This window comes from Carassius auratus, unplaced genomic scaffold (genome assembly GCF_003368295.1).
Source record: "Carassius auratus strain Wakin unplaced genomic scaffold, ASM336829v1 scaf_tig00217060, whole genome shotgun sequence".
Classification (NCBI taxonomy): Eukaryota; Metazoa; Chordata; class Actinopteri; order Cypriniformes; family Cyprinidae; genus Carassius; species Carassius auratus.
In genome coordinates, this window is record NW_020528874.1 from 20,253 (window position 1) to 37,846 (window position 17,594).

The 17,594-nt window shown below is 45.6% G+C and overlaps 2 protein-coding genes across 4 annotated transcripts in view; both read left to right on the forward strand.

Moving 5' to 3' along the window:
- The window catches only part of LOC113099830 (E3 ubiquitin-protein ligase TRIM39-like), a 49,050-nt gene that overhangs the window by 9,833 nt on the left and 21,623 nt on the right, over nt 1-17,594 (forward strand). The window lies entirely within an intron of this gene.
- Nucleotides 410-13,416, forward strand: LOC113099829 (E3 ubiquitin-protein ligase TRIM39-like). 3 transcript variants are annotated; one of them, XM_026264783.1, is made up of 8 exons: nt 410-590; nt 2,054-2,137; nt 10,995-11,548; nt 11,661-11,756; nt 12,110-12,343; nt 12,423-12,561; nt 12,663-12,689; nt 12,826-13,416. In XM_026264783.1, exons 2-8 carry the CDS (start codon nt 2,074-2,076, stop codon nt 13,371-13,373), a joined length of 1,662 nt encoding a protein of 553 aa, XP_026120568.1. In that variant the 5' UTR covers nt 410-590; nt 2,054-2,073; the 3' UTR covers nt 13,374-13,416. The 3 variants fall into 3 exon arrangements, with proteins under 3 accessions (XP_026120568.1, XP_026120566.1, XP_026120567.1); XM_026264781.1 differs by having other exon boundaries at nt 412-590; nt 12,654-12,689; nt 12,826-13,414; XM_026264782.1 differs by lacking the exon at nt 410-590 and adding an exon at nt 1,932-1,950 and having other exon boundaries at nt 12,654-12,689; nt 12,826-13,414.

Here is a 17,594-nt window from a genome sequence, read left to right on the forward strand (position 1 = left end):
GATGGTGGAATGGCACGTCGGTTCAGCCTAGAAACTTTTGGATAAAATCGTCTGATAAATGTAAATGTAATAATTAAAATTTCCATCATAACAAACAAGTGGTTAGCGTTATTTCAAAGGATCTCTGATTTTTCTTATATCGTATCATATTGTTATTGTACAAATTTTTTGTGCATGTGATCCCTAAATAAATCGTGTTCTTTAGCTCCGCAATGATAGACAGTATTCTGTTTTTCCAAATGCGCTGTACTGTAACACTGGGTTTTGTTATAGGCCTGAACTATAAATATTGGACTGAAACTTGTCTATTAATATCTGTTCACATGAACCTCGATCCTTCTATGTATAGTGCTGGAAAACTCGGAGGAACACTGTGCTCGAGTTACCCATCACGTGTTGGTGTAGTGCTGTGTACCACAGTTTGCAGAATACACCCTGAGCAGCTCTGACATCACTGTAATTCAGTGAGAGACTCAGAGAAATAGAAACTAACTTGATCAACAACATGAACACCTGAAACCATCGAACTCTTTAAACAACAGAATATCGAGTCGTTCAGAGACACTTGTGAACACATCTGACACTCACAGGTAAGTGATAGAAATATAAGAGAGATTGTCCTGAACAGGTTTCTAATGACAGTGGTCTGGTTTAGTAGAGTTTATGTCAGACTGGAATGAGTTTAACAGAAGCAGATTAGTTAGCAATAGAACGTAGAACTGAACACACATCGCAGTGTATTTGTTTTAATTCTCCTCGATTTGTTGCAACACATTAAGACTCGAGTAGCGGCTCGCTAGCACTTAGGCCATCTAGGTACCGTCTACAAAGTACATGATAATGACAAAACGATCATTTTTCTTACCGGAATGTTTATATATATATATATATATATATATATATATATATATAATTAACAAAACAAGAGCAATTGGTGCACCAAGGTTTTGAAAGATAGAAAGACAAACACTTATAATGCTCACTTGAATTTAAATAAGAAATCTTGTAAACAAGATTTCTGATAGTGGTTATTGTGATATTATTACTATTAATAAATATATTCATAAAATAAACAAAATTACAAGCATTCCATAAGCAAGTATTCCATGATTCAGTGGCAATGTAGTAGGCTGATTCCAGGTCCTTGTGAGAACTTTTTTTTCCCGTTATGTTGACAGAAGTATGACACCAAATAAGTATACGCTATTGAAATTAAAACCAATAAAGAAATTAATTTAAAATAAATACACTCTCCTGTATTAACCTCATGGTAACAACAACAAGATTTTTTATATTTGTTTTAGTCACAGAACTATAACAGAAAACATGCTATTGAAATTCAACAAATAAGTTAACACTAGCGAAGAGTGTTGTTTTACAGTTGTTTTGACTTGAATTTGAAAATCTAAATTTTAATAAATTAATTTATAATACAAACAGTTTTATTACACAACTTTAATGGGTGTGTCTTGTTACAGATTAGAAGTGACCTTTTGTACATTTTTGATGTGCTTTCACAGCTGGCAAATGTTTATATTTATGTATCTTTTTGTACTTTTACATTATAAGGTCTATCAGTTATAATTCCCTAAAGCAGATTAAAACCAACAAAACACAAAGTGTGTTCTCCTCTACATTTGAAAAAAATTAAAACCCAGTATGTTTATTGTCATTGTGCTAAATCATTAAAGAATTATCGAAGATTTCTGAGGCTGAATCTCTGACAAAATGTCAAACGTAAAATGTCGAACCAACTTTATATCGGTATACAAACCTGTTTCACTGCAGCTGAAAATCACTTTTACATTACACAATAACTCATGATCATATTATATATTTTGTGGAAAGATTCATCTAATTTTGGAAAAGGCGATGTATATGTTTGTTGGAAAATATAAAGCTTGTTCTTTGTACTTTCTTTAAACAGCAGGTCATATTTCAGTTTGCTCAGTAAGTTTACGAGTCTCTCACTTTGTTTCAAACGAATGATTGTGTTTCCATCACTATCAGTTCTCACATTGTAACCAGTTAAACTATCATTTTTCTTTAAAAGGCTTTAAGAGGGAAAGAACAATGGCAGAATCTTCACTAACAGCAAGAAAAATCAGGAGACGGAGTATTGACCTGGATCCTCCATGTAAGTCAATAACCCAGAAAAACACTTTGACTTTGACTTTTCTTTTATAATATTGAATATGTACAGTTCAGGAATGTAAAGCAGATTAAATAATTTCAGCTCAACAAGAATAATTCTTGTAAATATATTTATGTAATTAGGTATGTGGTTATGTAATGAGCTTCACATTTAGGTTCTGATCAGCTTGTCTGGGTTCATTTTACAATAATAACCAGCTGACTGTACATGATCTCTTTATATTTGAGTTTTTTCAGCACTCTTTGTCTCTAAATGCTGTTTTATAACAAAGTTCGGGAGAAGCAGTCGCAGTTCATTAACCTGATTAACACAAGTGGAGACCAATCAGTAATCAACTCATGACAAGGTATAAATAACAGCAGAACCTACCTCTGTTCATTGACAGTTTTCAGCATGCCGGTTCGTGCTGTCTGTCATCTTATCACAGACCCAATTTTACTTCCAGCAAGGAGATCCATACCGTGGATTTTTCAGATCTGCTACTTTTTCTGACACCCATGATCATTAAACACTGCAGTTGAGCACCATCAAACGTCATCGCGACAGCTGCTCTTCTCGCCAAGCCACACGTCGTGGCCAATAGACCGTGCAAAGCCCGAGCCCGAGCTCGCCTCGCTTGACACCACGATTGATCCAATCAAGCCCGGGCTCTCTTTGAGCGCTGGAATCGCAGCTCCAGCAGGCATTCAACCAGCCCGCTCCTCAGTTCTTGCTGCAGCAGCAGCAAGCCTCTCTCACTTCCTCTTAGAGGAGGCGCAGTTTGAGGCCGTCTCCTCTAGCGGCGCAGACCGTGCGTCATAAATTAATACATTTTCAGGTGAAGACGCTAAATATAGGTTTTCAGCTAGAAAGTAGTGCGGGAGCCGCGTGGAGTTCCGATCACATACGTATGTGGAATTTCAGATCCAAATTGAGCCTCGGATGCGTACAAATATTTAAACTTCTGCGACTAGACTGTGGGCGAATGCCCGACCGGATGTGATGTATTCTAATCAGATCTATCGGTGCGAGGTCAGAATTACCTATATCTTGTTAACTTTGACTTTATTCTTTAACATAATTTATGTAAAATGGTGGTTTAGAATAAGTTATGGGAGGAATAATTATTAACCCATTATTTACGTGATTAGCCCCATAAAACCTACAGTTTTTATTTTGGGGGTCATCCGACTTGTGATGATGTATTCATACATTATATTCATTAAAATTATTAATTTTACCATGGTGAACATGTCAAGGTAACAGTTGCTGCACGACCAGTTTGAAAGTTCTGCACGCCTGCCGCTAGAGGGAGAAATGCGAAAATCGTGTCCAAATGTCGTGTGCTGTGGAAAGGAGGCTTAAAGTTTTTTTTAAATGAGGCTATGACATAGTCATCATCCACACTGAAATGTCCAAAGATATTATCTGCCTTACTGTGCATGTGTAAACCTCACCGAGGTTTAACAGACATAAGTTTCATGCAATTATTCTGGCAGGACCAATTTATTTAGGGACATATTTCACCATCTACTGGCGTGATCACTACCCTCGTTTTGCCGCAGGACAGCAGTGCGAGTAAAATTCTGTTGTCTTTCTAGGACTGTAATATGAAAAGCATGCAAGTAAATATCTTTAGAACTGCTTGGAAGTGAATAGCACATAACTGCAATTAACGTTATTGCCATAATCATGTCTTGGTATGTTTTACAGACATAATGATATTCATTGTATAATGATATTCATAGTTTTCAGAAGCCTCTGTTTCCACAGTCTATACTACAACGTGAAACCAGTGTTCCAAATGTATCCATTAGGGCTAGTGACGTGTCGTTCGTGAACGAATCGTTCTTTTTGAACAAATCTTTTAGGTGAACGAATCGTTCACGTAATCCACAGACTCATATTTATCGTTCAGTGAAGTTCCTCCCTCCACAGCAGCGCGGCGCTTATAAGCAGCGCATGCGCAGCTCAGTGAACCGGGTAACAACCATTTCATCCTGTCAAAGAATTACTCAACCTCGAGCCGATAGCCTTCGAGTATGAGATGTGACAGAGTATGTTATTTGTTGAATTTGGTAACGAATACGCCCTTCAATGAACGAGTTTCATATTAGTCTGAACTAGATCTAGAGATCTTATCGTTCGTGAATGAAATGACTGAACTGGCACACATGTCATTCGTGAACGAACTGAATGAACGGATACATGTCGTTTGTGTATGAAATGAACTGGCACATAGCTTATCTTGTTCGTGAACGAAATGAATTAGAGTAAACTGGGTTAGTCTGCTATTTAGCATGTCAATCTCGGAAAATGCAAAGTGCAGTTATAGGTACAGTACTTTGCACATGCACTCGTTTTGATATTTAGCAACTCCACGTTTAATCCATAGACAGTAAAGAAAGGTTTAATCCCCAATTTATGGATGTGAATATATAATATACAAACTGTCTGACCAAACAATTAAAATGCTAATTAGGCAAGAAAACCTTGTGCTTTGTTCATCTGAACAACTCAATTAGACTTTATATATTGAATGCGATTATACACACATTTTAATAAAGCCAGATCAGTTTTTGTAACAAGTGAATGCGTTCATTGACTTAAGACATAACACATAATACACTCTTTTTGCCACCTGCTGGCATATTTTGTGTAAAATGAAGAAATTATCACTGAACGAATCTGAACGAATCATTTTGGTGAACGAACTGAAAATGAACGAATCTCTAGAAAGAATCATAATTTCCACCACTAATTAGTGCTGCAACGATGCGTCGACGTCATCGTTTACGTCGACTACAAAAATAAGTCGACGCGCGTGAAATGCGTGGACTCGTCACACTGTTTACTTCTTGCATAATGGCATACTGCGAATGAAGAAAGTTGCATTCTATCACAAAACAGAGACCACTGTTATCAAAAGTATGGGAATACTTTAAACAGAGGACAAATAAAATGGCTCTTTGTTCCCTTTGCAAAACCGATATGGTGTACCACGGCAGCACAACTGCGATGAGCGAGCACCTCAGAGAAAACATCTAGGGCTCTCTGGTGTCTCCATGTGGTTTAACTGGTTACCCTGATCTGGTGACCAACTTCCTGGTTCAGGTCCGATATTCTTGCGCTGCAGCATTCTGAAAAGTTGAGATGTTTTCAACTCGATGCGGTGCGGACGCGCCTGGAAAAAAAAAATTCCTTGAATATGCACATCAAAGGTTGCAATTTTTCTGATTTTCATTATGTTAAGCCATTTCACTGAAATAAGCTGTTCAGTTTTCACAATAGGCGACGTGAATTTCAACAAGGGTTCATGATCAGCTTTGATGCCCCACATTCCCAGTTGCATTAGCCATTGGAGCGGCTACTTGGATAATTCCGGGGTCAGAACTCCTAATCGATCTTTCAGCTCTGCATAACCCGCCGTTTTTTTTTTTTTTTATATATATCTTTTCGTTTCCCTTATCCGTCCAGCGAGCACTAGTCTCTCAGCAGACGCAGTAAAATACCTATTTGTCTCATCTGTTGGTCCAGTGATGCACTAGTCTCCCAGCGGACGCAGAAATATCTATTTGGTTTCTCTGCCTGTCCAGCGAGCTTTAGTCTCCCAGCGCACGCAGAAAATACCTATTTGTCTCCTCTATCAGTCCAGCGAGCTTTAGTCTCCCAGCGGACGCAGAAAATACCTATTTGTCTCCTCTATCAGTCCAGCGAGCTTTAGTCTCCCAGCGGACGCAGAAAATACCTATTTGTCTCCTCTATCAGTCCAGCGAGCACTAGTCTCACAGCGGACTCAGTAAACATCTATTTTGTTCCTCTGTCTGTCCAGCGAGCCTTAGTCTCCCAGCGGACACAGAAAATGTCTATCGGTTTTCCCCTGCCTGTCCAGCGAGCACTAGTCTCCCAGCGGACACACAAATATCTATTGGTTTCCCCTGTCTGTCCAGCGAGCCTCAGTCTCCCTGCGGACGCAGTAATATCTATTGGTTTCCCATGTCTGTCCAGCGAGCACTAGTCTCCCAGCGGACGCAGTAATATCTATTGGTTTCCCCTGTCTGTCCAGCAAGCCTCAGCCTCCCAGCGGACGCAGTAATATCTATTGGTTTCCCCTGTCTGTCCAGCGAGCCTCAGTCTCCCAGCGGACGCAGTAATATCTATTGGTTTCCCCTGCCTGTCCAGCGAGCACTAGTCTCCCAGCGGACACAGTAATATCTATTGGTTTCCCCTGTCTGTCCAGCGAGCCTCAGTCTCCCAGCGGACGCAGTAATATCTATTGGTTTCCCCTGTCTGTCCAGCGAGCCTCAGTCTCCCAGCGGAGGCAGTAATATCTATTGGTTTCCCATGTCTGTCCAGCGAGCACTAGTCTCCCAGCGGACGCAGTAATATCTATTGGTTTCCCCTGTCTGTCCAGCAAGCCTCAGCCTCCCAGCGGATGCAGTAATATCTATTGGTTTCCCCTGTCTGTCCAGCGAGCCTCAGTCTCCCAGCGGACGCAGTAATATCTATTGGTTTCCCCTGCCTGTCCAGCGAGCACTAGTCTCCCAGCGGACACAGTAATATCTATTGGTTTCCCCTGTCTGTCCAGCGAGCCTCAGTCTCCCAGCGGACGCAGTAATATCTATTGGTTTCCCCTGCCTGTCCAGCGAGCACTAGTCTCCCAGCGGACACAGTAATATCTATTGGTTTCCCCTGCCTGTCCAGCGAGCACTAGTCTCCCAGCGGACACAGTAATATCTATTGGTTTCCCCTGCCTGTCCAGCGAGCACTAGTCTCCCAGCGGACACAGTAATATCTATTGGTTTCCCCTGTCTGTCCAGCGAGCACTAGTCTCCCAGCGGACACAGTAATATCTATTGGTTTCCCCTGTCTGTCCAGCGAGCCTCAGTCTCCCAGCGGACACAGAAATATCTATTGTTTTCCCCTGTCTGTCCAGCGAGCACTAGTCTCCCAGCGGACACAGTAATATCTATTGGTTTCCCCTGCCTATCCAGCGAGCACTAGTCTCCCAGCGGACACAGTAATATCTATTGGTTTCCCCTGTCTGTCCAGCGAGCACTAGTCTCCCAGCGGACACAGTAATATCTATTGGTTTCCCCTGTCTGTCCAGCGAGCCTCAGTCTCCCAGCGGACACAGAAATATCTATTGGTTTCCCCTGCCTGTCCAGCGAGCCTCAGTCTCCCAGCGGACACAGTAATATCTATTGGTTTCCCCTGCCTGTCCAGCGAGCACTAGTCTCCCAGCGGACACAGTAATATCTATTGGTTTCCCCTGTCTGTCCAGCGAGCCTCAGTCTCCCAGCGGACACAGAAATATCTATTGGTTTCCCCTGCCTGTCCAGCGAGCCTCAGCCTCCCAGCGGACGCAGTAATATCTATTGGTTTCCCCTGTCTGTCCAGCGAGCCTCAGTCTCCCAGCGGACGCAGTAATATCTATTGGTTTCCCCTGCCTGTCCAGCGAGCCTCAGTCTCCCAGCGGACACAGTAATATCTATTGGTTTCCCCTGTCTGTCCAGCGAGCCTCAGTCTCCCAGCGGACGCAGTAATATCTATTGGTTTCCCCTGCCTGTCCAGCGAGCACTAGTCTCCCAGCGGACACAGTAATATCTATTGGTTTCCCCTGCCTGTCCAGCGAGCACTAGTCTCCCAGCGGACACAGTAATATCTATTGGTTTCCCCTGCCTGTCCAGCGAGCACTAGTCTCCCAGCGGACACAGTAATATCTATTGGTTTCCCCTGTCTGTCCAGCGAGCACTAGTCTCCCAGCGGACACAGTAATATCTATTGGTTTCCCCTGTCTGTCCAGCGAGCCTCAGTCTCCCAGCGGACACAGAAATATCTATTGGTTTCCCCTGTCTGTCCAGCGAGCACTAGTCTCCCAGCGGACACAGTAATATCTATTGGTTCCCCCTGCCTGTCCAGCGAGCACTAGTCTCCCAGCGGACACAGTAATATCTATTGGTTTCCCCTGTCTGTCCAGCGAGCCTCAGTCTCCCAGCGGACACAGAAATATCTATTGGTTTCCCCTGCCTGTCCAGCGAGCCTCAGTCTCCCAGCGGACACAGTAATATCTATTGGTTTCCCCTGCCTGTCCAGCGAGCCTCAGTCTCCCAGCGGACGCAGTAATATCTATTGGTTTCCCCTGTCTGTCCAGCGAGCCTCAGTCTCCCAGCGGACGCAGTAATATCTATTGGTTTCCCCTGCCTGTCCAGCGAGCACTAGTCTCCCAGCGGACACAGTAATATCTATTGGTTTCCCCTGCCTGTCCAGCGAGCACTAGTCTCCCAGCGGACACAGTAATATCTATTGGTTTCCCCTGCCTGTCCAGCGAGCACTAGTCTCCCAGCGGACACAGTAATATCTATTGGTTTCCCCTGTCTGTCCAGCGAGCACTAGTCTCCCAGCGGACACAGTAATATCTATTGGTTTCCCCTGTCTGTCCAGCGAGCCTCAGTCTCCCAGCGGACACAGAAATATCTATTGGTTTCCCCTGTCTGTCCAGCGAGCACTAGTCTCCCAGCGGACACAGTAATATCTATTGGTTCCCCCTGCCTGTCCAGCGAGCACTAGTCTCCCAGCGGACACAGTAATATCTATTGGTTTCCCCTGTCTGTCCAGCGAGCCTCAGTCTCCCAGCGGACACAGAAATATCTATTGGTTTCCCCTGCCTGTCCAGCGAGCCTCAGTCTCCCAGCGGACACAGTAATATCTATTGGTTTCCCCTGCCTGTCCAGCGAGCACTAGTCTCCCAGCGGACACAGTAATATCTATTGGTTTCCCCTGCCTGTCCAGCGAGCACTAGTCTCCCAGCGGACACAGTAATATCTATTGGTTTCCCCTGCCTGTCCAGCGAGCACTAGTCTCCCAGCGGACACAGTAATATCTATTGGTTTCCCCTCCCTGTCCAGCGAGCACTAGTCTCCCAGCGGACACAGTAATATCTATTGGTTTCCCCTGTCTGTCCAGCGAGCCTCAGTCTCCCAGCGGACACAGAAATATCTATTGTTTTCCCCTGTCTGTCCAGCGAGCACTAGTCTCCCAGCGGACACAGTAATATCTATTGGTTTCCCCTGCCTGTCCAGCGAGCACTAGTCTCCCAGCGGACGCAGTAATATCTATTGGTTTCCCCTGTCTGTCCAGCGAGCCTCAGTCTCCCAGCGGACACAGTAATATCTATTGGTTTCCCCTGTCTGTCCAGCGAGCCTCAGTCTCCCAGCGGACTCAGTAATATCTATTGGTTTCCCCTGCCTGTCCAGCGAGCACTAGTCTCCCAGCAGACACACAAATATCTATTGGTTTCCCCTGCCTGTCCAGCGAGCACTAGTCTCCCAGCGGACGCAGTAATATCTATTGGTTTCCCCTGTCTGTCCAGCGAGCCTCAGTCTCCCAGCGGACTCAGTAATATCTATTTGTTTCACTGCCTGTCCAGCGAGCCTCAGTCTCCCAGCGGACACAGTAATATCTATTGGTTTCCCCTGCCTGTCCAGCGAGCCTCAGTCTCCCAGCGGACACAGTAATATCTATTGGTTTCCCCTGCCTGTCCAGCGAGCACTAGTCTCCCAGCAGACACACAAATATCTATTGGTTTCCCCTGTCTGTCCAGCAAGCACTAGTCTCCCAGCGGACACAGTAATATCTATTGGTTTCCCCTGCCTGTCCAGCGAGCACTAGTCTCCCAGCGGACACAGTAATATCTATTGGTTTCCCCTGTCTGTCCAGCGAGCCTCAGTCTCCCAGCGGACACAATAATATGTATTGGTTTCCCCTGTCTGTCCAGCGAGCCTCAGTCTCCCAGCGGACACAGAAATATCTATTGTTTTCCCCTGTCTGTCCAGCGAGCCTCAGCCTCCCAGGGGACGCAGTAATATCTATTTGTTTCTCTGTCTGTCCAGCGAGCACTAGTCTCTCAGCAGATGCAGTAAATACCCATTCATTTCCTCTACCGGTCCAGTGAGCCTCAGTCTCCCAGTGGACGCAGTATGCATCCATCTCTTTCTGTTCTTCGTCCAGCGAGCCAGTCTTCCAGCGGATGCAGGAATATAATTCATTTCCTCTATCTGTCCAGCGAGCCTTAGCCTCCCAGTGGACACATTACACATCTAGTCAATACATCATTACACCTCGCAGGCAGATGGTGGAGCCTGTTTTCCCGACATCGTAACCGCTTCTTCCTCAAATATTAACCAACAGGACCTGCCTGCACCTCTGCTTCTGCCAGAGGCAATGCAAGATCTCCTGGTCAAACGAACATACTTCTAAAAAAGTCAGCCCGCCAAATCTCTGCGTTTTGGGGGGTTCGTAGTCCGGCGGCTGTCCATTTGCTCTCTTGTTTTAGGGGGAGTACTCTGGGTTCGGGCCACATCCCGAGCTCGGAGCCCTCCACCCGGACAGCACGCCAAATACGCATAAACTTACTGTATTAATATACGTAGATGTGAACTCGTGAAATGCTGTTTTATAACAAAGTTCAGGAGGAGCAGTCGCAGTTCATTAACCTGATTAACACAAGTGGAGACCAATCAGTAATCAACTCATGACAAGGTATAAATAACAGCAGAACCTACCTCTGTTCATTGACAGTTTTCAGCATCCCTCCTCCACCCCATTTCTCCTCACTTATAGATCCATCTACTCTTACCACAACCGGGGGGAGTACTCTTGGTTCGGGCCACATCCCGAGCTCTGAGCCCTCCACCCGGACAGCACGCCAAATACGCATAAAATTACTGTATTAATATACGTAGATGTGAACTCATGAAACACTCTTTACATTCAACCAGCTTCATGAGGTGCATCATGGGATTCTTCATAAACAGTATTGAAGGAGTTCACACTAATCCTAAATAATGTCTCTTTCCAGCAATGTCATCCTCCATGAGTTCACTGTCTGAGGAGATTCAGTGCTCTGTATGTCTGGATGTGTTCACTGATCCAGTCACGACTCCATGTGGACACAACTTCTGCAAGATCTGTCTGAATAAGTGCTGGGACAACAGCCAGACCTGCAGCTGTCCATACTGTAAAGAAACATTCAAGCAAAGACCTGAGCTCAAGATTAATACCACACTCCGAGAGCTCGTAGATCACTGTAAGAAGAAAAGTCCTGAGAAAACAACTGAAGTTCTGTGTGACATCTGTGAGGAAAGAAAGCTGAAAGCGCTGAAGTCGTGTCTGGTGTGTCAGAGCTCTTACTGTGAAACTCACCTGGAGCCTCATTTGAGAGTGACACGTTTGAAGAAACACAAACTGATGGATCCTGTGAGTAATCTGGAGGACTATATATGTCAGAAACACGAGAGACCTCTGGATCTGTTCTGTAGAGATGATCAGACATGTGTGTGTTCAATCTGCACTGTGAAAGACCACAAGAACCACAACACTGTTCCTATAGAAGAGGAGAGTCAAGAGAAGAAGGTAGACGTTATTATTCTTTTAAAGGACTGATATCACGAGGAATCAGATTTGATTTCATATTGTGAGTTTAATCTGTGTTATGATAAATGTGTCTGTGTTGTTCTCTCTATAGACTGAACTGATGAAGACACAGAAAGACGTGCAGCTGATGATCCAGAACAGAATCAAGAAGATTCAAGACATCAAACACTCAGCAGAAGTCAGAAAAGTGAGTTTAACATAATAGAATAAAATAAATGTAAATATTTACCATTTCAACAAACTTCAATGTTTAGAGACATTCAAAAGACATAACAATAACAAAATAAACAAACAATCAAATGAATGACGGATGACTATCAGACTAAAATATACAGCAACAGCCAATAAAACAAGAAGTAAAATGTCCAGGGCTTGTTCTGCTCTCGTCCAGGGTGCAGAGTGAAGTTTAATACTTCATTTGAGGGATTCTGAAAACACATGTAGCCTATGTATGTGAACAAAAATGTATGAGCAATAGTTACACAGATTCTTCTGTTAGCAAACACTGCTAATAATGTGTTGCCTGTCCTGGTTGAGCAGAGAAACACAGAGAAGGAGAAAGCAGTCCGTGTGGAGCTCTTCACTGATCTCATCCGCTCCATTGAGAGACATCAGACTGAACTGCTGGAGATGATGGAGGAGCAGCAGAAAGCAGCAGAGAAACAGGAGCAAGAGCTGATTGAAGAGCTGGAGCAGGAGATCACTGAGCTAAAGATGAGAAACACTGAGCTGGAGCAGCTCTCACACACTGAAGATCACCTCCACCTCCTACAGGTCAGTCAACATGATCTCTCTGATCAATCATAATGCAGGATATGACATGCTGAAGGATTTCTCCTCTCTCCTGCTGTAGATTCACTCATCCCTGTGCAGCTCTAGAAACACCAGGAACTGGCCTGAGATCAGTATGAAGACTCATGAGAGTCTGGAGACTCTGAGGAGAGCTCTGACTCAACTGAAGGACACTATAGATGAGAAACTCACACTAACTGGTACATCAATACACACTGATCAGATAGAAACATGATAGTGTACTCTGTTCTTTAAATATAAGCTTCAGATCTGATTGTTTTCTTGTCATTAGTCTCTACAGAGCTGAAGTGGATGCAGCAGTATGCAGGTACAGTGTGCTGTCTGCACTACACTAGTTTACATTCATACACTCACTGCTTCATTACTGCACTACAATCTGATTAAACACTGGGTTAACTAAAAACATCAGCATCACAGGATATCTGTATTCTCTGTTTTCTCAGTGGATGTGACTCTGGATCCTGATACAGCTCATCCTAATCTCATTCTGTCTGATAATGGAAAACAAGTGAGAGATGGAGACATTAGACAGAAACTCCCAGACAAACCAGAGAGATTTGATACATGTGCCTGTGTCCTGGGAAAGGAGGGATTCTCCTCAGGGAGATTTTATTTTGAGGTGCAGGTGAAGGGAAAGTCTGAATGGACTTTAGGAGTGGTCAGAGAATCCATTAACAGGAAGGGATGGATCACACTGAGACCCAGAGATGGATACTGGACTGTGGCTCTGAGGAATGGAGATGAATATGAAGCCGGTGCTGATCCTTCTGTCTCTCTGTCTCTGAGAGTGAAGCCGCAGCGGGTCGGTGTGTTTGTGGATTATGAGGAGGGTCTGGTCTCCTTTTATGATGTGGAGTCCAGCTCTCATATCTACTCTTTCACTGCTCAGTCTTTCACTGAAAAACTCTATCCATATTTTAACCCATGCACTAATGATGGAGGTAAAAACTCAAGTCCACTGATCATCACACCTGTCAGTTATAATGAATGAATTTACACAATTATCAAATGCAAGATTCAAATAATACATTTTATAATAAAAAACCCTGCAAACCTTATGTGCTGCTATTTTTTTATCATTTGCTTTTCAGTTTTTAAAATCTAAATGATCTTATCACATATTTTTTTTTTATGTATATATAATTCTTGTTCAGTAAATAACAATTTGTTCAACTTTTCATAAATATTTCAGCTATCTTTCTACCTGATAATGTGAAATTGCCATCTATGCAAAGTTGGTGCAATAAAATAATGTAATAGTTAACAATTACTTGTTTACACCGATAGATAGACAGATAGATAGATAGATAGATAGATAGATAGATAGATAGATAGATAGATAGATAGATCTCCTGTGTATTTTATATTATTTAGTCACTTGTATGTATATATACTTGTTCTAATTCAACATCCCGGAAGTCAATCTAACTTAACATAAGACTAGTCTCTTAATCATTACCAGGACTGTAATATATATATTATATATTAGATATAATAGTTATAATAATAGTATAATAGTGGAATAGTTGTATTTAGAAGAGCATTCAAAAAAAGTAAAGGTGGTCATGAGTAGTTTAAAAAGATTTTAATAAATGTGCTGTTCAAGACTGTTTTCTCCTCTTTTCATCAGTTTATTTGCCTTTTTTAGATACTGTTCGACTTTCTCCATCACATTTTAAAGAGTCTGTCACATATTTGACCATCAGCTTCACGATAGGAATGGCTCTAGTAATCTTATCACACTTCTGGAGGGTTGTACTTGCTAGTTTTGGTTATTGAGGGTTATATCCCCTACAGGGCAGGACTTTCAGTCTCCTAAATGACTTTAACCCTGAGCGCCAGTTAAAAATATTACTCTGAGGTATTTAGAGGACAAAAATGTCAGAGTCAATAAAACTTTCATTAAAAATGTGAAGTTTTGGAGCACAGAAATAAGTTTGGACTCATTTCAAGGAAGAACCTTGGCAGTTAATTGTTGAACTGAAAAAAAAAAGTGAAAGTGAAACAGAAATGTTATAGAGGTTTTAGTTTATGACAACATTTTTATACTAGAAAATATTTTATAAAACATGTTAAATTTATATCTTAAACTGATATCTTCAAAAATGAGCTTTGAGGATTTGTTTAGGTGCAGTATCTAACTTTGTGATTCCGTGTCCAGAGATCGGGTCGTCGGGGGTCTCGCCTACGACTGTTGCCCGATTCACTATGCACCGGCCCCTTATACTCCCTCCTGCAGGTGGTGAGCCCACAGGAGGGCGGCCCCACGTCACTCCTTCGGGCTGAGCCCGGGCGGACCCCATGGGGGAAGGCCCGGCCACCAGGCGCTCGCATACGAGCCCCAACCCCAGGCCTGGCTCCAGGGTGGGGCCCCGGCTGCGCCCTGCCGGGCGACGTCACGGTCCTTGATTTTAGTTTTGCCATAAGGGGTTTTTTGAACTGTTCTTAGTCTGGCCCGTCACCAAGGACCTGTTTGCCTTGGGAGACCCTACCAGGAGCATATAGCCCCAGACAACATAGCTCCCAGGATCATTCGGGTACTCAAACCTCTCCACCACGATAAGGTGACAGTGTCACCTCGTTGGCGGGGAAGGAGCCTGAGCTTGTGCGGGAGGTCGAGAGGTACCGACTAGAGATAGTCGGGCTCACCTCAACGCACAGCTTGGGCTCTGGAACCACACTTCTTGAGAGAGGCTGGACTCTCTACCACTCTGGAGTTGCCCATGGTGAGAGGCGGAGGGCTGGAGTGGGTTTGCTAATAGCCCCCCAGCTCAGCTGCCATGTGTTGGAGTTTACCCCGGTGAACGAGAGGGTCGCTTCCCTGCGCCTGCGAGTCGGGGATAGGTCTCTCACTGTCGTTTGTGCCTACGGGCCGAACGGCAGTGCGGACTACCCGGCCTTCTTGGAGTCTCTGGGAGGGGTGCTGGAAAGTGCTCCGACTGGAGACTCCGTCGTTCTACTGGGGGACTTCAACGCTCACGTGGGCAGTGACAGTGACACCTGGAGGGGCGTGATTGGGAGGAACGGCCCCCCTGACCTGAACCCGAGCGGTGTTCTGTTATTGGATTTCTGTGCGAACCACGGTTTGTCCATAACGAACACCATGTTCAAGCATAAGGGTGTCCATCAGTGCACGTGGCACCAGGACACCCTAGGCCGGAGGTCGATGATCGACTTTGTGGTCGTGTCATCAGACCTTCGGCCATATGTCTTGGACACTCGGGTGAAGAGAGGGGCGGAGCTGTCAACTGATCACCACCTGGTGGTGAGTTGGATCCGATGGCGGGGGAGGAAGCTGGACAGACTCGGCAGACCCAAACACACTGTGCGGGTCTGTTGGGAACGTTTGGCCGAGCCCCCTGTCAGAGAGATCTTCAACTCCCACCTCCGGCAGAGCTTCGACCGGATCCCGAGGGAGTCTGGAGATATTGAGTCCGAGTGGACCATGTTCTCCACCTCCATTGTCGCTGCGGCTGCTTGGAGCTGTGGCCGTAAGGTCTCCGGTGCCTGTCGAGGCGGCAATCCCCGAACCCGGTGGTGGACACCGCAAGTAAGGGATGCTGTCAAGCTGAAGAAGGAGTCCTATCGGGCCTGGATGGCTTGTGGGACTCCGGAGGCAGCTGACAGGTACTGGCAGGCCAAGCGGACTGCAGCCCGGGTAGTCGTGGAGGCAAAATCTCGGGCCTGGGAGGAGTTCGGTGAGGCCATGGAGAAAGACTATCGGTTGGCCTCGAAGAGATTCTGGCAAACTGTTCGACGCCTCAGGAGGGGGAAGCAGTGCCCTACCAACACTGTTTACAGTAGGGATGGGCACCTGTTGACCTCAACTGGGGATATCGTCGGGCGGTGGAAGGAATACTTCGAGGATCTCCTCAATCCCACCGACTTGTGTTCCATTGAGGAAGCAGTGGCTGGGGACTCGGAGGAGCTCCTCGGTGGCAAGGCACCGGGGGTGGATGAGATACGCCCCGAGTACCTCAAGTCTCTGGATGTTGTGGGGCTGTCTTGGCTGACACGCCTCTGCAACATTGCATGGCGGTTGGGGACAGTACCTCTGGACTGGCAGACCGGGGTGGTGGTCCCTCTTTTCAAGAAGGGGGACCGGAGAGTGTGTTCCAACTATAGGGGGATCACACTTCTCAGCCTCCCTGGGAAAGTCTATGCCAGGGTACTGGAGAGGAGAATTCGGCCGATAGTGGAACCTCGGATTCAGGAAGAACAGTGTGGTTTTCGTCCCGGTCGTGGAACACTGGACCAGCTCTATACCCTTTCCAGGGTGCTGGAGGGTTCATGGGAGTTTGCCCAACCAGTCCACATGTGTTTTGTGGACTTGGAGAAGGCATTCGACCGTGTTCCTCGCGACATCCTGTGGAGGGTGCTCCGGGAGTATGGGGTCGACGGCTCCCTACTTAGGGCTGTTCGGTCCCTGTACGACCGGAGCAAGAGCTTGGTTCGCATTGCCGGCAGTAAGTCAGACCTGTTCCCGGTGCATGTTGGACTCCGGCAGGGCTGCCCTTTGTCACCGGTTCTGTTCATAATTTTTATGGACAGAATTTCTAGGCGCAGCCAAGGGCCGGAGAGTGTCCGGTTTGGGGACCATACGATTTCATCGCTGCTTTTTGCGGATGATGTTGTCGTGTTGGCATCCTCAGACCAGGACCTTCAGCGTGCACTGGGACGGTTTGCAGCCGAGTGTGAATTGGCTGGGATGAGAATCAGCACCTCCAAGTCCGAGGCCATGGTTCTCAGTCGGAAAAGGGTGGATTGCCCACTTCAGGTTGGTGGAGAGTTCCTGCCTCAAGTGGAGGAGTTCAGGTATCTTGGGGTCTTGTTCACGAGTGAGGGAAGGATGGAACGTGAGATTGACAGACGGATCGGTCCAGCTTCTGCAGTAATGCGGTCGCTGTACCGGTCTGTCGTGGTGAAGAAGGAGCTGAGCTGTAAGGCAAAGCTCTCGATTTACCGGTCAATCTACGTTCCTACTCTCACCTATGGTCATGAGCTGTGGGTCATGACCGAAAGGACAAGATCCCGGATACAGGCGGCTGAAATGAGCTTTCTCCGTCGGGTGGCTGGGCGCTCCCTTAGAGATAGGGTGAGAAGCTCGGTCACTCGGAAGGAGCTCAGAGTAGAGCCGTTGCTCCTCCACATCGAGAGGAGCCAGCTGAGGTGGCTTGGGCATCTATTTCGGATGCCTCCTGGACGCCTTCCC

Excerpts from the sequence above, each read along its gene's own strand:
- LOC113099829 (XM_026264781.1), top strand. The coding sequence starts at position 2,074 with ATGGCAGAATCTTCACTAACAGCAAGAAAAATCAGGAGACGGAGTATT. Across the intron at positions 11,757-12,109 it reads ACTCAGCAGAAGTCAGAAAA|AGAAACACAGAGAAGGAGAA; the intron begins GTGAGTTTAACA and ends CTGGTTGAGCAG. Across the intron at positions 12,344-12,422 it reads ATCACCTCCACCTCCTACAG|ATTCACTCATCCCTGTGCAG; the intron begins GTCAGTCAACAT and ends CTCCTGCTGTAG.